At 37.6% G+C, this 21792-nt stretch overlaps 2 protein-coding genes across 2 annotated transcripts in view; both read right to left on the minus strand.

Annotated features, from left to right (window-relative positions):
* The window catches only part of PTPRK (protein tyrosine phosphatase receptor type K), a 74868-nt gene extending 58795 nt beyond the window's left edge, over positions 1 to 16073 (minus strand). The window contains exons 1-2 of the mRNA XM_029284189.1: positions 15957 to 16073; positions 12132 to 12168 (exon numbers count right to left, since the gene is read on the minus strand). Coding sequence (XP_029140022.1) covers positions 12132 to 12168; positions 15957 to 15974 — 55 coding nt within the window. The 5' untranslated portion in view covers positions 15975 to 16073. The remainder of the gene's footprint in view (positions 1 to 12131; positions 12169 to 15956) is intronic.
* Positions 15991 to 21792, minus strand: part of LOC114922577 (receptor-type tyrosine-protein phosphatase kappa-like) — a 219853-nt gene continuing 214051 nt past the window's right edge. The window contains exons 12-13 of the mRNA XM_029284186.1: positions 16114 to 16230; positions 15991 to 15997 (exon numbers count right to left, since the gene is read on the minus strand). Of these exons, the coding sequence (XP_029140019.1) occupies positions 15991 to 15997; positions 16114 to 16230 (124 nt within the window). The remainder of the gene's footprint in view (positions 15998 to 16113; positions 16231 to 21792) is intronic.

Consider the following 21792-nt stretch of genomic DNA (forward strand, 5'->3'; position numbering starts at 1 on the left):
TGAAGAAAACAAATGGAACTATTACTTCAGGCTCTGCAAAACACTTTCATAATGGAAATTTAGTTACTGCCCAACCACCATCTAACACATAAATAAGATTCCCTCAGACAGCAGTGTAAAAAAAAAAGCAAAATACCAAATGTTTTTGCTTTGGTTCTGAATACTATATGTATCATTATTTTGGGTAATCAAGATGAATCATTCTTTTCCAGATCTTGAAAACAATATGGGCTGTACAGAACTAAGTAACTTATTTTTCAGAGAGAAAGAGAAATCTCATCAAAGGCTATAGTTGCCCGTCTAAATACATGACTCTGAATAACTCACAGTTAAAAATAATATAAAGACAGTAAACCAATGTAGTTGAAACCATATAAAGTCATATAAAAAGGCACATCACATATTCTACAATAAACTACCTACCCATAACCACTTAAGCCATGCAGAGAATGCTGACATTAAATGTAGAGAAGTCAATGTATTTGCATGGAGAAGAACAGAACCAGATAAAGTTTTGCCAAGTAATAAAAATCATAGGCATACCCATTTCGATTTTATAACACCTGCAGATTTCTGGCATAGAAACAATGCATTTGTGGAAGTGTGAAAAAATAAGTGTATTGTAAACCCACACAATTCTCGAATATCTTACATTTTACATTACTATAGTGTCTGAATGTTGGCAAAAATCTAGAAAGGAAAAAACAACAGCTGTGCACATTCAGAAAATCAGGACAGCAGGTTAAGTAAAGCCTTCTGAATATTTGCAAAGTCTGCTGCGACGTTCAAATATTTTTTTTTAAAAAATGTATAAACATAGGTGTTGTTCTATTCAATGCCATTTTCACAGCACTGATTAAATATCAAATGGATGATTCTGAAAGGGGAAGACATCTAAATTGATGTCTTGTGGATAGGGATATTATATTGAAGAAATGAGGACACGCAATGGTCTCCTTAAATGACTTCCAGCTGTCCATATGCCAGAAACATAAATCTAAGGAAAAGCTGTACTGATTGTAACACATACGAATAGCACTTGGGGCAATAGCACAGATGTCACAGTGCTACACTTTCAGCCTAAGAACTATCTAAGGGAGGGAGAAAGAGAAGAAGCAGTCAGTTAAATAATTTAAGAGATCCAGATATAATAAGGTAAGTCATGGAAAGCCAGTATTTTGTATGTTAAGAAGCTAGAAGTACTAGGACTGTGGTTGAAGTATCTTCAACTGCTAACATGGCTTAGGACTGAGTATATTACTATCTTCTTGATTCTGTGAATTTCCAGTTGACATATGGGTAGCATTATCAGCATTAAAGATTTTTGTATCATCATCATAATAAAAAAAAAAGACAAAGGGATGAAATATGCATGCAGCTCTCTGTAATCCTTCTATTATCTAGACATTAATTAAACAAAACTCATTTATGGTGTAATATTATTAAACAGGAATGAAAAAAAGAAATCTAAATTTAACTATTCTAAACCTCAGGTGTCATTAAATAATTTCAAGGCTTTCAGAAGTACAATTGCACCACGTACATTTTTTTTATCTGTACACACACGATCAATTTATTATTCACAGGTCACACAACTATAAAAAAATTCTCAATATATTGTGCTGCCTTTCAATTGTATATAGTCAAGTGGTTATTTTTTGGTTATTATACCAAAAGGATTTACAAAATATTTGTGAAAATTTGTATGAATGCATGCCTTTTCAGTCATCTGAAGTTGAGGAAGAAATCTATAACTGCAATTCTTCAACTGGTCATTGTAGACCTTCTCTTAGTAACCTGTCAGAACCGACAGAAATGTTTGGTGCTCCTCCTGCCCTATTATACCATGCAGCTGTCAAATACCTTCAGTTCCTAAGAAAGACAAAGTGGATTCAAAGAAAGAGTGACATCAAGCAAGGTAGGAGACGACAACTTGAAGAACTGCAACGATTGGTGAATTCTGAAACCAGTTCTTCATTATAATTCTCTGTGATTCACATACATGGGTTACTATTCTTATGCAGAGGAAGGACTGATGCGTGGCTCATAGTAAAAATTGGTGGTAGCTACTTTCCTTTGTAAAACTACTGGTAAAAAAAAAAAAAGAAACACAGCCTTTAGAAGGCCAAGAATAGTAAAAGCAATTCTTAAAAGCAACAAGACACACATTATTCAGTACGGTAATCCTGTGAAATGACAGTAGAATCCAATGACTGTTACGTAACCACTTACTTTGAACATAAGCCAGATGGCTTTTAAATGGGGGGGATTATCAAAGGTACTGCTTGGAGCCTTCAGGCTGGCATTTACAGATATCTAGGCTATGTTAGACATACAGTAAAACCTCCTTGAGTATAAAATGGTATCTTCCATTTGAAAGGCTAATGTCTTTTGGCTAAGACATGAACATACTGAAAGGGATAAAGTTAGGTAGCTGCAGCCTCTATGTTCTGCTATTGAAAACTTCTGAGCCCGCAGTGCGGTCTTAGTCTTATGGCTTTAATAGTTTGTTCCAGTGAAAAAAAGGTCCTAAATGTTAGTCTTAGTTTCCAGTGTCAGTCTGGTGCAGCCGACTTAGCAGGTTTTAGATGTTTTAAGTGTTAATTCATTATGGATATATGAACTGCCTTGGAAGTGATGTGTTTTAACTGCTGTTCTATAATTTTGTTCATACTTTTTAGTGGTTATAGTTGCTTGGGCTGCATGTTGGGTGGGTGGCTACAAAATTAAATAAATAAAAACAAACCAATCAATCCATGGTATTTCAGCATTCATGCTTGATGTGGAGAGTGAGAGGTCCAAAGAGTATGACATGACTTTCTAATTTTCTAATCTCCATAAATACAGTAAGCTGTTGACAGTGAAAACCTGATTGTGATGTCTCCACTATAAGAATGTTAGGCAAGAGTACTTGGAATAATGAATAATATATTTTTTCATTTACTCTACAAAGATTCTTAATGTGGCAAGAAGTCAGTGGCAGAGAAGTTGGCTTGACCCAGGAGTCACTTGATGTCCTTTGGAACAAGACTGGTGAAGGAGTAGTATTTTGTACTAATTGGCTTTCTGGGTGCTCTATCACTTGACAAGATTATTGAATTCCGAGACAAGAGAGAATGCCATCCAACCAATTTGTTCATTGTAAGAATGAAGACTACCCAAAAGAAAACGATTGAATCCAAAAGAGAAATGAAAGAATCCAAAGGAGATACTTGGACCTCAACTTGAGCACTGATTATCAGGTGCAGAATAAAATATATCAAACACATGCATATGCACCCAGAGGCACCTATAGAGTTGAATAGAGTTTAAAAATACAGATGGGCATTTACGTCCATAACTATTTCAGTTCATCTTGTAAATTATTTTCCCTGTTATTTTTAATCTTTGTGCGATGCATAAGCAACAATCCAATTTTGGATATATACTTCCCAAACATTTGTTACTGTATTTGATGTTTTTGAATTCAAATCAAAGTATTGTAAGGTCTCTAACTGCATTTATTTTACAAATTATTTCTCATTCAATAGGGCAGTGTTTCTCAACCTTGACAATTTTAAGGCATGTGGACTTCAACTCCCAGAATTCTACAGCCAGCATTGCTGGCTGTGGAATTCTGGGAGTTGAAGTCCACATGCCTTAAAATTGTCAAGGTTGAGAAACACTGCAATAGGGAAAGGCCCAGACCCCAAGCCATACAGGCCTTTAAAGAGAAAAACCAATATCTTGAATTGGATTGCAGCCAGAGCAGCTCCTTTTTCTGTGTGACACTGCTGGCTGCCAGCCAACAGTATAGCAAGTTGAATGCCTGTCACAGTTCACTGATAAGCAAAACTCAGGCAGAATTTTTAGAAGACGAGAGTCCTTTTTACCATGATCTTAAGAGGGTAACTGTAAATGTAGTCAACAAGGTTGGCACGGGTTGAGACCAGGAACCTAATAAAAAAAGGCAGGAATCCAAGGAAAGAGACACAAAACACAGAGAGGTAGAATCCAGAACTTTAAGTCCAAGCACAGCAAGGTAAGCATGACAGACCTGTGGCTTGAAAAATTGTTCTTAATAGCTGCTCCTAAGGAGTGAGGCCAGTAAATCAAAGATGCTGAGCCTCCACCTTGGACAGTGTTGAGGTTCCTCAACATTGGCTCTTCTGTTGGCTGGTTTCTCTTGTTGAATTTTTTATTTCTTGCCTCTGCTTAAGATAGGGTAGCTGATCCTGAACCCGGGAGACTGTGAGTGGTTGGAGGCATTTTCCTCAACCAGAGAAGAGGTCATTCGCTCTACCACTGTTGGAATCACTGATGTCAAGACTACTGTTTCTAGATGCCACCGGTTCCATTTCCTCTTCATCTCAGGGCATGTGCAACAGTATAATATTCCTGCTGCAGTGGTGCTACACAACAATACCAAGACCAGTCACTGGATTGCATTCTGGTCCATCTAAAGTTTCTGACCAAATTAAAGTTATCTAATCGGAAGATGACAAGGGCATGACTGAGTATCCTCAAAGCATCCTGTTCCAGGTAAGGCTGCAGCCAAAGCTGAGGACAAACTCTCTCGGCCATGGCTTCCACCTATTCCTTGAGCAGAAGTCAGAAGTTGAAAAAGATCCACAGGTTGCCAATGTACTGTTTCTGAAAAAGAGCAATCCCATAAAGAGTGAAATCCTTGATGATACAGCCCTTCTGTCAGAAAGTTTATGAATGAACAGTCCCTCAATCTAATCCAGATTGAGTCTGAACCTGTTTTCCCCCGTCTAGACATTGGGAGTCTCCAGGCATGTGAATGGGTTTCTACTGCATGTCCTTCTGAGGCTTGGGACTAGATGCACAACTGGGGATCATAAGTGTATTGATGATACCTCACCTTGAATTGGCAGATGACATCTCCTAACATCTTCAAGTAGATGTTAAATAGGATGGGAAAAGCTCTAAGTCCCGGGCATTCCACAACAGAGCATTTGGAAGTCTGATCTCTTCCTCGCTGCAACCACCAAACAAACTGTGCACTTAGGACTAAACACCACACCCAGTGTCCTAAATCCCAAACCTTTCAGGCAGCTGAGAAGGATATTGTGGACAATCAGCTCAAGGATGAATGAGCTATCACTATGGCAGGTGAAAACAAGCTGAAGCAGTTTTGTGGGAGCCATGCCTAGTTGTATGGTGCATGCTAGAAATGGGCTGCTATCAAAGAAACCTAGAAACTATAGAACAAGGGTGTCAAACTGCTGACCTGTGGGCTGGTTGCATCATGCGGAGGCTGCGCCCACCCCAGCTCTGGCAATGCGAAAAAAGTCTTGATATGTCGCGACATGTCATGTGGCGTGGCGAGTTTGACACCCGTGCTATAGTTTCCAAATAGAGCTCTCTATAGATCTCTGTATGTATGAATCATGAGATCATGGTGCAAAAGTCACATTAATGAAGTCAGTAAAAGGCTGACTCTTCTACAGAACCAGGCATACCTACATTCAGCTAACATGTCAGTCACTCTAGCTCTGTTGTATAATTGTTTATGAAGGAGCTATGAATGGAATTCAGGACTGCCCTGGTATTTAACTGGTTAAATATAATAGATAACATACTGGAAACAGATTTTGTTACTTATTTATTTTTGGCAAACAATTCCCACTATGAAGCTGAAAAACAAATCTGGTTTCAAGGAGATTCTGTTTGAATAAAAACAAATCCACAAAGAATGTATTACTGTTGGGAAATATACTAGTAGGCATGTCACAACATACATAAAAGTATGCATTAATATTTTATATCCTATGGGAAAATAGATACCAGTCTTCAAAGATGTTTAACCACACTGAAGAGAAGTTGGGAATTGTGTACATCACGAACAAATTTCTAATAGAATTCTTCCTCAGAATTCTGTAATACCCTTTTCCAATTGCTGTGATTATAGTTTTACTGAGACAGCTAGATATGTAGTTAATTGGGAGATATGAAATACCATATGATTGCAAGCTAACCTCTCTTCATGTAGATACTGTTTAAATCCTGATACTTTTAGTTTCCTTTTTCTTTTTGAGGTTCATTGCCAAAAAACATAGACAGTTTCCCAGATACGTTTACATCTAGAGGTATATATTGGCAGTTTTACTTTAATTCCTGTATCTATCGACCTATCTATCAAAATTCATGTAATCGTGACCTTTAACTGGGCAAAATGGTGCATAAAAGGCAACTATTAAGTCTGTGAACCAAGGCACCTCACATGGGCTAGCTTACAGATTGTGTCGAAAATCTGGGACCTGTGATTCCTGAGGGAATGGAATTTGGGGAAGTGGTGGCTGCCTCTGTGATATTGGCTGCTGCTGTAGTCACATGGTCTTCAGTTCCAACATTCTGTGAGTTTCCCAGTCAGTCTCACAATCCCTCACTTCCTCCCCCAACCTAGCAGCAGCTATTTATATGCCTGCTGCAAACAGAAGGGAGGAATGAACCTCTGTGCACTCTTACCAGTCCATGCTCTCTTGAACTGTGCTGCCACCCTGCACCTTCCCCAACCCATGCCACCCCTGCATGTCTTCTCCAATGTACCTCTTGCACACCTCCACACTCTCTCCCTGATCCACATTACCCCTCCATGTACCTTAAAAAATATGAGTGGCACTTCTTGTATACCCTGATGCACTTCCTGACGCATGCCACCCCCTGCATGCCTTCCCTGATCCATCACCTGATCTTCATTTCAGAGTTCCATTACAGTTTTCAGCCAGTCCCACAATCCCTTGGTCCCTCCCCCACTAACTTGCCTGAAGGGAAGGGAAGGGAAAGTGAAAGTGAAAGGGAAGTGAAGGGGAGATTTCTGATATTAATTGCAAGCTTCCCACAAGGCAATTCAATAGGGAAGCCGGCAGGGAGTTGGAAGTCACTTCCACTCCCACTGATTTTTTTTGTCAGTCCATAGTCATTCTTTTTCTCTGTTTAGGTAAGAAAATATCTTTGAAACGATAAGCCAACGGTCTGGTGATACTTAAAATTTGTGTTGTTGTTTTTCACAACAGCTGCACATGAGGCATTATAATGCCTGTTTACAGTCCACTTGCTCTCTCATCGGCAGCATTTTTGTGAAAAGAACTACATTTTTTGCACTAGAGTTATTTAAGGACTTTTCTTCTTCTTGTGCCATATCCGTTATCGGACATTGGCAATCATGTTGGCGATCCTGTTTTTATCAGCAGCCGCACAAAAAAGTGCTGCTGAGTTTTGTCCCAACCAATCCCTTAGATTTTGAAGCCACAATGTTTTTCTTCTGCCTGGACCTCGTTTGCCTTCAATCTTTCCTTGGAGGATTACATGGAGTATGCCATATTTTTCTGGGTGTCGCATCACATGTCCGCAATATTCTAATTTTCGTTTTTTAATTGTTTTGATGATTTCCCTTGGCTTTCCCAGGCGGCTTATCACCTCCTCATTTCTGATCTTGTCAACCCAGCTTATACGTAACAGACTTTTAGATAGATACTAACTTGACTCACAAACGTGACTTTTCAACTTGTCAGTAAGACATGAAGGAATTCAATTTTTTTCTCACTCTTAGTGTCCCTTCCTGAAAATAACAATCCTGGAGAAATTTTGAAGGCTTCATCCAAGGCTTTGAGGGCCATAGGCAGATTTAGAATGCAAGTCATAGCAGATTACTCTTTCTTTGTGCAAATTTGGGGGTAATGGATGGTTTGTTCTGTTCTTTTTGTCTGGGAAAATTAAAAGAAGCTTTCTTTATCTATTATTATTATTATTATTATTATTATTATTATTATTATTATTATTATTATTATTATTATTATTATTATTATTATTATTATTATTAAAATTTATATACCGCCCTATCTCCCTTACGGGACTCAGGGCGGTGAACAGGCAATAATAAAAATCACAATAAATATTGAATAAAAAGCCTGCTCTAAAATACCCCATATAAAACCCCTAGCAAAGCCCAATCAAAACTACGCCAGGCCGGCCGCATGGAATAGATGGGTTTTCAAGGTTCGGCGGAAGAGGCGCAGGTCCGTAGTTGTACGTAGGTCGGGGGGTAGGTCATTCCAGAGGGCAGGAGCTGCCACAGAGAAGGCTCTCCCCCTGGGGGTCACCAGCCGGCATTGACTGGCCGACGGCACCCTAAGGAGGCCCTCTCTGTGGGAGCGGACTGGTCGAAGGGAGATATTTGGTAGGAGGCGGTCTTCATGATACTTTTGGTGGCTTTCTTTACATATTACATACAATGTTAGTTGTGATTTTAATTAAATACTAAAATGGAAAAATCTTAACTTCTTATTTTAGATCCTAATAAAATCAATGCCAGTTGTTTCATTCAGTCAAAGCAAAGCTGAAATGTTTGAGTCATACTTAAAATGAACTAATAAAGTGGATGGGAAGTTTATCTTAAAATACTTATCAAATCTTCAGAGGCCCCAAAATAATTGCTCATGCAGAAATCTCTACAGCCTCTAGCATTAGAAACCTAAAAAAAAAAACAAACCCAACCTGGATTTCAAAAGGTATTTTTGATATGGGAGATCCATTATAATATTTTGTTTTCATCCTCTTCACTTATTCCTCAGAAGGTTAAAAAAAAATCTTTGCTAATCCTGGAGCAGGTATAGTTAATTCTCTCTCATTAAGACAAGTAGGAAGGAAACAATTTAAAAATGAAAAGTGTGTGTGTGTGTGTGTGTGTGTGTGCTCACATGCCCATGTGTGTGAATGCGTGTGTGGGAAGGAATTTAATTCTGCTCAAATACCCAGCAGACCCAAAGTTTGTTCTATAGGTGATAAAGTTTGGCTGATGGAGAGGCTTGTTAAATTAGAGAAGGGAAAAAAGATGCTTGCAGAGTTAGGGATAGTTGCCAAGTAGTTTGCAAAGGGATTTTAGGTCCTTGCACTTTATTGCTTGGGATGATGTGATGTGCTTATCACAATAATTTGATTTTGTATTTTCCACTCTGGGCAATGCTTGAATCCTCTAAAGGCATTAAGCAATTTAAAATTTGCTGTCAGATATTCACACAAAGGGACCTTAAATTATCAAAAGTAGCAAAGAATCAACAGTAGCCATGTGCTCTTACATCATCACTATTATAAAAAAAAATGCATGCCTTAGTGAACTGCAACACACTGCAGCATCAACTAATTCAGGAACCAGGGCTATGATTATGAATGAAAAGTTTGGTGGGTCTATAGGATAATTGTTACTTAACTGCATAACATCAATCTGTCCAACAACAATCTGCACTTCTGAATTATAGCATCTTATACCAATGTGCACAATTTTCATTGGCTATAATAACAGAATCTTACAAGTCTTATTAAACAGTTACCTCCACCTCTTCCTTATAATTAAAAAAGTAAATTAGGGAGGTGTCCATTTGAATCACTTCCAAATATTATCTGGCTGTTCTAAACTTTAAAAAAAAATGTATCAGCTCCTGTTGCCTGGGCAACAGCTTCTGCATATGTTTATCGGGGTCATCTGAAAAGGCCAAGGAACCAGAGACCTTATTGCTGATGCACACTGAATAACAGAAAAATGAAAATACTGAAAAAAACCTGTAAGTGCTTCATTGGTTATAGAAAGGCCCTCAATTGTATCAATTATGTCAAATTGTGGAATGTCCTTAAGAAAAACAGGTATCTCATAAAATCTTATTGTCCTTATGCAAAGCCTACACACAAAGAGGAAGCCACAATCCAAGTGAAACACAGCAAAACAGACTCACTCAGTGTCAGCAAAGGAGTGAGACAAGGCTGTATACTTTTTTCCTTATTTATTCAACCAATATGCTGAATATATGAGCTATAACCCAAGAAATTTTGGCTGGCGGGGACAAGGAGATGTGCCATTTTGCTGAAGATCCTGCCCTCTGCATTGTTTTGTTTTATGCTTTTATGGTGATGTATGCCACCCAGAATCATTTGTTGAGATGGGTGGCTATAGAAATCAAATAAACAAAGGTAAAATAAATACAATTGTTGGGGGAGGCTGGCTTGGAAGTATATGAATATGGTTTTTAAATTGGAGGAAGGTGATGGTGTCATCACTAGGGCTGAGGACACTACTCTGATAGCTGAAAATGGTAATGATATACAAGTTAAGGTAATGAGAATACTGAAAAAATGGGATTAAAATTAAATATAAAGGAGATATAACTAATGGCAATAGATACAGCCACTATCCTTAGAATCAACAAAGATAGTTGTAGATAGCTTCTGCTTTATACGATCAACCACAAATCATAAAGGAAGCAGCAATCCAGATATATGTTACAGTAGTCACAAAAGCCTTGGGAAAAGATCTGTACCAACAAAGATTATAATTATAATATTTAATATAATATAAAATAATTATTTTGTCAATAGTTTCAGAATATGGAACTGAAAGTTGAGCATTGAGAAGCAGGATGGGAAAATTATTGGTGCTTTTAAATTTTGATGGAGAAGGTTGAGAATACCATGAATAGCCAAGAAAGCAAACAAATAGATATTGAGGAAATCAATTCAGATTTCTCACTCCAGGCACAAATGATCAAGCTCAAATTGTCATATTTTAGACACATGATATGAAGACCTAATGTGCAATGTGGAAAAGGCGAAAGGAAATAAATTGAGTGGACTCAATTATAGCAGTAATTATGAGTGCAACATTAGAAAAAATTGCAAAGGCCAAGTTGGCAACAGATGATCCTAGAGAGGGTTTGTTCATGTGGTTCCTAACAATCCACACATCACATAATCAAATCATTCATTATTCTGTTTGAATTTAATTTGATTTAATGACATTAAGGCTACATTTGCATCCTATGTTATCTCATGGGAAGTAAATAATGTAGAAGCACTGCCCCAACTGAGTAGTGCAGCTATAAAACCTATTTGCATTTCAAGAATAAGCATGTCATAGGATTGCTACGTCCAGATTAATCTAAAAGATACCACAAAATCCTAGTACAGTTAATGCAACCCCCCCCCAAAAAACTCAGACGTATAAGACACTTGCCTCGGAACAAAACATGGATGAGTTTAACTATCTTCTTGTGTAAAGGAGTAGATATAGTTACAACAACCACACACACACACACACACACAGAAAAAATGGGAGCAGGTTCAGCCCTGTAGGCCTGAAAAAAAAAAATAATCTGAAAAGAAGTGCTTTACACATGCACATACACATTCAAACATACAGCTCTATTCTGTAGCAAGGATGGTAACAACATGGCATGATACTGTCAGGGCAAAATGCAAGATTTAAAAATTACACTGTAATCTAATAGCCAGTTATGCATTTTTCATCTTTTTGGGAAGAAAAAAATCTAGGGGTATTTATTACAAATCCCCATGATATTTAGCCTTTCATTTTCTAGGTTTAAGAAAGGACACATCATCATTCCCAACACCACCCTTAAGTTTTTAAGAACGCAACACAGAGAGAAAAACTGCAATTATAACATCGTATAATTACAACCTTAGACAAGAATTCATCCTAGAGCTGTATCATGATTAGTGTTCTGTAACTTTACAAATTGGTAGTTTTTTACTTTACAAATTGGTTCTATCTTTTCCAGTTCTCTGGCTTATCACTAGAACTTACCTACCCCCCTGAGTGAGTGAAATAAGCTTTTCTTAAAAATAATAATAAAAGAAGTCGAAGAAGTACATCTACATGCATACAACCCTTCTGTGAACTCTTTTCATAAAAGAGAGAAAGCTCCCTCCATTGACATCAAAAGGGAACCAGAAACTTCCGCCTCTAATCTACCCTTTATAACAGGTTTCTCATTCAAAAGCAAACTATTTGCTAGAATTAAGCTTTTTCCTAATAAAAACTTAATAAACCGGGCTCTGAGCAACTTGTTCTTTGGAATAAGTTGTAGTTGGCACAAGAGAAGTCTGACATCTTTTGAACAATGCTGCTGTTGTATTTTCACTTACAAGCAAAACTTTCTACTGAGCTAGCATTGAAGTAACTCATCTCCTGGGAAGATTGCCCCTGTCTGCATGGTACAACATCAACCAGAGCCCAAGCATTTTACAGGAAGCATAACAGAATTTAAAATGTAAACTCTCAGCAAAAAATCAAAATAACTATGCCGTCTAATTCATGGTGTGTGTGTAAAATGTCTTACCTTTAGTAGCTATTCGAACACACTGAGTTTTGGTCTCCTGTTTAAAAAAAATACAGTTAGTCCAAATTTATTAGTACCACGGGTATATCATCTTTGCAAATTCTAAAACAGTACTTTAATGTGTGTTATTATATGCAAATTATAGGATGAGGAAGACGTGAGTAATAAATGCTACACCTAAATGCAAAGGCAAAATGAGATTGCACTAATCTGTCTTTACATTTTTTCCCCCAAGTATTACTGGATCTTCCAAGTTTGCTTGCATATTCAAGGAATGGATTTTAGCTAAGCAAAAGTGCATCTCGCTAATCTCTAGACATTGATTGAGTCTGACTAAATATATAATCTCAGCAGCAAGAAAATTCCACTCTTCTTAACTGCTAAAGAATGGAAGATGGGTAGGAAAAGGTCAACTTTTTATGTTAACCCAAGTCTTGTTTTTTTTTTTTTTTTTGGTCCCTTTGAATCCTGGTGACTGCCAGGAAAAGTTCCTCCAGTTTTCTTGGCAATGTTTTCACAAGTGGGTTTCCATTGCCTCCTTCTTAAGCCTGAAAGAAAGTGGCTGGCCCAAAGTCACTCAGCTGGCTTTGTGTCTAAAATGGGACTAGAACTCATGGTCTTCTGGTGTTTAGCACAGAGGTAGGAAACCTTGGCTCTTTTATGACTCATGCTGGCTCAGGAATTCTGGGAGTTGAAATCTACGAGTCATAAAAGAGCCAAGGTTGCCTACCCCTGGTCTAGCCTTATGTCTTATCTACTATACCTAACTGGCTCTCCTTAGCTGTTGAAATACAAAGATATTGTATGATTTGAGTATCATCCTGTTGCAAAATGCAGGCCAAATACATAGGAACAACTACACAACTAATTAGGTGCAATATATAAAACCAAATACTCTATCCAATTTTACATTCCTATCAAATGTGGAAGTAGATTCCTTATACTCATACTTCCATCCCCATCTAGAAATCTCTAATCCAAGTTTAAAATCTCTAATCCAAGTTTAAAATTACAAAAAAGGAAGGCTCACATACCATCTAGAAAGGAATTTGTAAAACTTTTTTTTTTATAAAGCCCAAGTTCAGAAATAAAGAACATGTTTTATGTTCAGAGGATTCTAAGCTTAATTCCTGCCACCTCAATTGAAGGCTGGGAGGAAATCATACCATACTTGGAAACCAGTTTCACAATTCTACCTAACCAAACTATGGTTTTCTTATTTTGGCTTAGCATACTATGGGAACCCAACCAACTGTGCTTCATTCAATGAACCATGGCTACACATACCATTGGTTAGCATGAATATGAACCCGATCTATATATTATTAGGCATCTTTCCACACACATGTATGTTTCTGTATTGACATCAATGTGGTTTCCAAAATTTTATGTTAAGTCTTCTGTTTGTCATCTACTGATCTATCTCTCAATTGAACTTACCAGTTAATATGATCATCATCATCATCATCATCATCTCTCTCTCTCTCTCTCCCTCCCTCCCTCCCTCCCTCCCTCCCTCTCTCTCTCTCTCTCTCTCTCTCTCTCTTTCTCTCTCCCTTCCCCACCCTCTCTTTCAGAATACATCACCAATTTTATGGTCATTAATTTAAGCACATTCTAGTTTCAGGAAACTCCTCCAGCTTCAACAAGCCAGTGTAGGATGGTTTTAAAAATGATGCCATTTTCCCATCTTGCCACAATATTCAGCTAATTTTTATAACTACAACATTAGGCAAGAATTCATTGTAGAGGTTTGATGGTAAAATCACTGAAGCTGAAACATCTATATTATTAATTGCAGCCAAAATGCAAATGGCAGGGTAGGAAAATCAGTCTTTCTAAAGCAGATTAATTATTCTGAAGACTACCAATTTAACAGCAAATCCTTCCCCCCCCTCATCTTTTCCCAACCATCTGCTACTGGGACATCATAAGAAGGCAACCAAAATTTTATACAAGGCCATACTTAATTTGGAAATCACAACCCAAAATATCTCGGCTACTATCCCAAATGCTGTTTCTCCCTTTTCTTGTCTCATATTTTGGTTTATGAAAGAAAATGATTCAATGGCATCAGCATGGGGGTTATCTAGTCATGTTGCTTTTCACACCTACAACTGCCAGCAGTACTGAACTTCCTGTTGCTTTGTTCTTTATTGATATACATACTGAAATAGAAGGAGTGCTCAGTGGCACCAAAATTTCAAACAGTGAAGAAATTGCAGTAGCAATCTCTGGTCATACCTTCAGCATCTGCACAGCAGTCAAGTAATTTCTAACTTGTATACTGAGTTTTTGTACAAACAAGGAATAGACTTAGATCATACTTTAAATAAATGGCTTTTCAAAATGTACTTGTCAACGCTGCTAAGATCAGATGTTTTTGCATTGACAACAGATGGAAATGTAGCCATCTTTTACCTTTTGCTTTTAGAGTTAGTTGATGCTGGGAGGGGGGATGTGAACAAGGGTTCAGCTAGACATAACAACACTAAACCTAGTGTGAGAAACAAGGTTGTTGTAACCAGAGCTGATAAGGAATTGGCAGGCTGGAGCACTGGAGAGGAAGCTCGCACTTCCGAGCTAATTGGGGAATGTGATTTATGACAGTTAATTGGAGGAGGGAATTGTACTTTGATACTATGTGCTCAAGGGAGGAGAATTCAGTTTTTGGCTACGATTATGCTGTTCCAATATTATACTACTCATAATAAAGATTCTTTAAGGTAAAACAATGCCTTGAAGTTCTTTTGAAGAGTTTCATCTTTCGGAGCCATGACAGTACTCTTTATATTTGAAGTATGGGGTGAAGGCTATGAAAACTTAGTAATTTTGTATTAGCCTACCAGGCAACCTAGGTTTTCTTTTTCCAAAACCAACTTAATATTTTGAACTGTGAAAAGAGAGATGAAGGGGATTATTTGTTTTGAAAATGAAAAACTGTAACATAGCTAAACTGATTTTACTGAAACCACTACTGTAAATATTTTTGGACAGAATATTTTCCATTGAAAATGTATGTGGAATATGTGGATTACAAGAACTGTTTTGGTTTTTTTTTGTTTCAGAAAGAAAGCCAGACTAAGAACTAAGATCAGAGAACAAAAAATTCACACTAATTGAGATTATAATTAGAATTATGCTTCTGCTGATAGATTTAAGATACTACTAAGGCAAAGGAGATTGTCAATTTAAATTGTTCCCTTCTCCCCCCCACACACAGATATTTGATATTCTTTCAGGCACTAGAATATCTTGGACTATATCAAAATATAAATCCAAATATTGAAATATGGACATTTTCATTGTCTTTTAAAAAAATATTTCATAGATCTTTGGTCGTACTGAAGCTTTTCTTGTATTGTTATTAGTCCCCATGAATTACATTTCCAGGGAAAATGGCATAAACTGTAGAATTTTTTTTATTCCATAACAAATATGGGTTATTCAGCAATAACGTTTGATGTCAAATTGTTTACCACACATGGCAGGTATTAAAGAGAAAAAGAGTCAAAATTCCCATGTTGTTTTTGGGACCTCTTTCTTGATAACAGTCTTGGTCTTACAGTACAGGAAAAACAACTGATTTAGAGTCGGACTATAGTTGGGATTGCTGAAAATTGAATGAATGAATGTTTGGATCAGGGGTGTTCAAACTTGGCCCTTTTATGACTTATGGACTTCAACTCCCAGAATTCCTCAGCCGGGAGTTGAAGTCCACAAGTCATAAAAGGGCCAAGTTTGAAGACCCCTGGTGTGGATGAATCAATGAATAAACAAACAAACAAACAAACAAACAAACAAGAAAAGTCTTTATGCACTTACCTTTTCAACACTGCTCATGGCTTGAAAATAGATATTATACCCTTTCCGAGGCACCAAAGGTGGGTTCCAAAAGCCTTGATAAGTTCTATTGTCACCAACTGTGAAAGGTGCTGCTTCGGGAAGATTGCCAGGAGGCAATTCTGCAGCAAAATAATACGGCGAGCCATTGCTCAGGGCATTTTGATATGTGACAGGAATCTGGTAGCAATCCATTGCACCGGTTTCTCGTTTGGTTCGATGAGGATGCAGCTCTTCAACAACAATCTGATAGGCGCTGTTCAAGACCAAGAGAGGAAGAATGCTAGAATGAGTGAGTACATGATTAAGTAGCCATCGTGCAGCAGGCTTGGTTTAAAAAGCTGTAGTAAAGAGATGGCAAGATCGGAAATGAACCCTTTGACTAAGATTTGACCATGCTGGTTGAGACACATGAACATGTGGACTTTGCATCGGTTCAGAACAGATCCATATTTGTGCAATTGCATGGTCAGTAGAGGATAAATACTGAAGCAAAAGGGTGTGTGTGAATAAAGTCCATATCATCATTGTGCTCCAAGAACCTTTCATAATTACTCTGCTATTATGGATGCTAACAAATCTCTATGAAGACCCAACTTACAGAATAAGCAAAAAAAAAAAAAAGCGTTCTAGGCCAACTTGTGCAGATGATTCACTACAACAATTTCTAGAAAACACGTCTAAAACTAGATGTATTAACTGACTTGGTCAATGGCACACAACAGAGTTCCCCAACCTTTTTGAATTTGTGCTCTGGAAGGGAGGAGGAGATGGTTCTGCACAAGTGGCAGAGAAGTGCACATGCACACGCAGCTCCATTGCCTGCTGCTCACACAAATGGGGTCCGCGCGCACGTGTTCACCACTGCTTGCACAACCCGGTTCCGAATAGCTCAAGGTCCAGTAGTGGGCTGCGGCCCAGGGATTGGGGACCCCTAGCATAGAACATGGAAGAGTACCAGTTTTTACCCCATAATCAACCATAAGACAAAAGAATGATAGTGGAGATTCATGGTCATTAGTTTCCTGGAAGGCAAAGACACATAAACAGAATAAAATTGGAGTAAAACCAGTATTTATATATATATATATATATAATTCTGAGACTCTGCTAAGTTACAGCAGTTTGTTATATGAAGTGGGAGCACGAGTTAGGATTATTTTTGTTTCTTCAAGACTGGTACAAGCTAAAGATGGTTCATGGGCTGTATGTTGTTGTTGGTTTTTTTGCATTCTTCTGTTGCTAGCAGGAGAGTAGGCACCACCTGGCCTGCAGTGTTTCCTGCCTATTCCCAACATTTCAAGGTCAGCAAAATTGAAGGTGACTGCAAGTCAGCTTCAAACTGCTATGAGAGGACAGGAGAATGGAAATAATCTTGAGAACACTGAGAGTTAAAAGCTCAATGTATCTGGTGAGCTCAGGATTGGGCTTCAAGGAAACCCTTTCAACTTTAAAGGCTTTGGCATTTGAGCAGTCCAAGACTAGATTTCACATTACACAGAGTAATTTGTAATAGATTAAGCATTCTGCTTGATAATTTGCAGCATTTAAAGTTAGTGTTTCCCTTTGAAATGATAATACAGAAAGCTCAGTTTGAAGGCTCAACAGGGCAGCTCTAAGCCATGCCTGAAGCACCAAATTGCACTTGTCATGTTACACCAAGACAAAGCATGTTGACAGGCATCTCTACCTTTTGACCTTGATATGACATCTTGACTCACAACTATGCAGATCTAAAATATAAACGACATTTTGTAATACAAGCACAGATGGAGAGAAATCTGTCCACTCTCTCCAAATAGTCAGCTCCTTTCCCTATAGTTGCCACTGACAAATTGTTGGAACAGATGGCATTCAGCCTATTTAATATTGCAATTAAAAAAAAATACACCAATATTTATTTATTTACTTATGCCAAAACTTGCCAATAGCTTCCTCTCAAAGACAGCACTTGGTCATTTCTAAGAAAATGCCCATTTCAGTAGAAATCATAGTTATAATCCTTTTTTTCCCATGCAAAAGAAAGCGGCAAAACAACTGAAATGGGACAACCAGTTCAAATGCAGCATTCTGATCTTTTGACAGGCAGTGCCATCATTCCCAAATATGAACTTAAAACTCTCATTTCAAAGTCAGAATAACAATGTAAATTATTTCAGAATCTTTCTCCCAGCCATCTGACAAAATGAAACATGATAAAATAAAAAGTGGCCTGTTCAAAAGGTAGGATATTTAACCCAGCACACACACACAGACACACACACACACACACACACACCATCAGATTGGCCGATATACATAACCAGATATTCTGTATCCTATACTCCTAAATCATCTGCTGCCAGCTGCAAATGTAAGACTATTCATCCTTTAAAGGTGGTGGAACGGGAAGCCCTTTTGCCCCACATTTATTATTTTTGGTCACTTCCACCATATCAAGGTTGAAGACTATTCTGAGACACAGAACTAACCTCAACACCAACAGCTTCATCTAAACATACATGCAATAGATAGGAATATGTAGGCAGGCAAGAGAGACAAATCCAGGTGTGTTCAAATTGGACAAAAGGAAAGCCTCTCAAAGAAAAAGCAGGTGGTTTACAACCCAAGCCTTGAAGGGAGAATGAAAAGTACTCTGTGGGGCTTTACCATCTCCCATAAACTGCAGAAAGAAAGCTTGGATGTTCAAGAGACAAACAAAATGTGTGTCAAGGTAACACTGAATCAGGAAGGGACTTGTGATTTTAGGAACTGTTTGGGTACCAAAGCTCAGCTAGCCCTGTCTCTTAGAACTCCGGGTTTTATTTCAATGAGTGTCATTAGTTAAATGCTTTAACACCCTTGAGATTTTAGAATTCTTGCTTATTGGCTATAATTTCAGGTTCTCTGCACAGGCTCAGCAATTTGTATGGTTAGTTCTTCTTTATGGATTTGGAATCTCTCGTCTTATTTCTCCTTTGAACTATTTTCTGGGAGATCATTTTAATACGCTGCTTGTAATTTCAGCAATGCTATCGGAGTAATTTGTCCAATATTGTTCTCACAAGAGGCTGTTTAACATGGAGAGGAAAGTTGTACATCTTTTTTCTTTTCTTATTTTTAATAAAACTCAATTTTATTGTTTTGACTCCTACCGGAGTGGGATTGGTTTTGTCCAGTACACTCAAGGTTGCACTACAGTTACAGGAGAAAGCACAATACATTTTAATTTATTTTCATAATTCATGTATTCCTTGATTTGTCAGAAGAGGCTGTGGATTAGTTTATGTTCTACCCTCTGATGTTAAGTAGGAGGGTATTCCCAACTGAGATAGGTTGTGGCAGCAAAAAATACTACAAAACCACTGTGTCAAGGCCAAAATGAGTAAAGCTCAAACAATTTCTGGGAAAAAATAGTAGAGACTCTTCATCTTTTATCGTATGGGTCCGTCCCTGGCCATTATAATCACAAAGTCAGGCAAACTTTATTTTTCTTCTTCCCTCCATTAACTGTAGTTCAACTATCCAGACCTGGTTTTTAATCAAAATTTCAAGCTGGCTTCCAAACCTTGTTGTGTTATTAGTCCTATGTTCTCACAGGGCTGTCTCCAAAACATTGGGATTCTGATTGATGGGGATACAGTCCTTCACAAGGTCTTGTTCAAGGTAACCTGGGATCATGAGATGGCTATTTTAATTGGTTTTTACCTTGGCTGCTGTTTATGTATTTTATTTTGTTGCTGCTTTTGTTCTGAACAGCCATTAGCCTCTCAGAGTCACCACAGTGATATGGGCAGCCATCTAAACTGCCTAAATAAATAAATATTTGGTTGCGGGGCTGTGATTCCATTTCCTGCTGAGGAAGAATGAAAAAAGAACAGCACAAATGCAGATGAAGTTACCAGAATCTATCTCTAATAGATGTCAAAGAACATTCTTCTATCCATATAACTGCAAGTGTAATTCATGGAATAAGGAACAATAATTGTACCTTCAACTCACAATAATTGAGTTTTGATACATTTGTGAAAAATCCACTAATGAAAAGGTGAGAGGTAGGGAACAACTGAGTGAAAACTGAATAGATAACAACTGCTAAATATGAATACTTAAATATGAATACTGAATATCTAAATTAGCAGGTCGTAATTTGGATGATTTCCATATCTGCAATATGGAAATAATAAAGCCCTAATAGAGTTGCTATCTCCATTTTCTCAGTTATATTCCTGTCTACAGTATCTAACTATTAATAGCAAATTGCATCACAAGCCCAGGCCATGCTATGTCTCAAAAGAATGTCAAGTAATCAATTAAAATGCTCCTAATAGAGATTGGATGTGATTATAGTTATAACTATGACCTTTCAAGGTTAATGAGCCAGAAGCAAATCTACATCACTTCAAGATTAAATTCATATATTGTTTATTTTATTTGGGTAAAATCTACTCAAGTAGCAAAAAGCAAAGTGAGTGTGACACGGAACTGAAAAGCAGCCTGGGCAAAGGATGATAAACAAAGTGGGAAAGTTTATTCTATGAATATGTTCAGATGCCGTTCAGTGAAAAGATGTAAAATTGTCTGCACTTTGAGAATATAGAATCTAAGTTCCAAAGTTTCACCTAAACAGCTGGACTACTCTGTTGGAAACACAGGCAACTTATTTTAGACTTTACAGACACAGCTGCTCTTATTTTTCTGAGCAGCCAACGCAACCCAACCAACAGGGCTTTTGCTCTCCAAAGTACTAGGTGATCAGTAAACCTGTCAATGTCAATTTCTGTGCTGTTTAGAATAATTATAATTGGGGTAATGGAACGACTGTGTAGTGTGCATAAGGTTAAAAATAAATAAATAAAGCGAAATGTTAGAGGTGGGGGGGATAGGCTCAATAAGATTTTATTTAAGATTTAGACTTTTGAGAATCTTCTGGGAACAAAAATGAACCTATGAAAGAGAGGTGGGTTCCATTTGAACTGAAATGGTGCCAGGCTGCTGATAATAGCAACATCAGGAAGGTGCCAGAGCAGCTTTGAAATTGATCCCTGGGGAAGCAGACTAGCGACGGGCCGCATAGTGTTCTGAAAAGGATACTGTATAGACATTTCAGGAATTATTATAAATGATAGAACCGGTGTTGGAAATGGTTAATGGATGGTCGCAGAAATCAGAAGACAAAAAGATGATGACAAGGCCAGGGAAAAGTTTGCCTCATCCATAATTAAGTACAGAAATTTCTCTCCCAGGCTAAAAATCTCCAAGCCAAGAATGGGAATTAGAGTGTTTGGTGGTGAAAAAGCAAAAGCAAAAGCACAGATATGGTGAATAGAAGTCTGGAGGAATGGAGAGAATCTGGGTGATATGAACATTCCAGAATATAAGGAAGGAAATAATGTTATTAGGAAAGGTGTTGCTTTTTACACCAAAAGTATAAATAAAAAAAAACCAATGGAAGTCTGGGTTTTTCTATAGAATCATTGTAGAAGGCATTATCTGGCTACAAATATGAAATAGATATGTTAGTGCCTCTCTGATCAGAACTCTGAAGGTGATTTTGAATTATTGAAAGAAGTTTGAGGTTAACAATGGAGAACCAGGTGCAGTGCTGGAGGATTGCAATTGCATTCATGTCATCTCAGTATATTCGTGCTTAAAGTATAACAAGACATTACATTTATTAAATAAACTAATCATTGTGTCTTCATATAAACTACATTTATTAAATAACCTAAATAACTTAAATTAGGATAATGAGTCTTTCAACTGGCTAGAGAAGCTGAGACCCTGGATTTAATTCTAAACGGTGGCTGTCATTCGATCTGACACAAGTGTGTGGTGA

This window comes from Protobothrops mucrosquamatus, unplaced genomic scaffold (genome assembly GCF_001527695.2).
Source record: "Protobothrops mucrosquamatus isolate PMUCROS unplaced genomic scaffold, P.Mucros_1.0 scaffold416, whole genome shotgun sequence".
Taxonomy (NCBI): Eukaryota; Metazoa; Chordata; class Lepidosauria; order Squamata; family Viperidae; genus Protobothrops; species Protobothrops mucrosquamatus.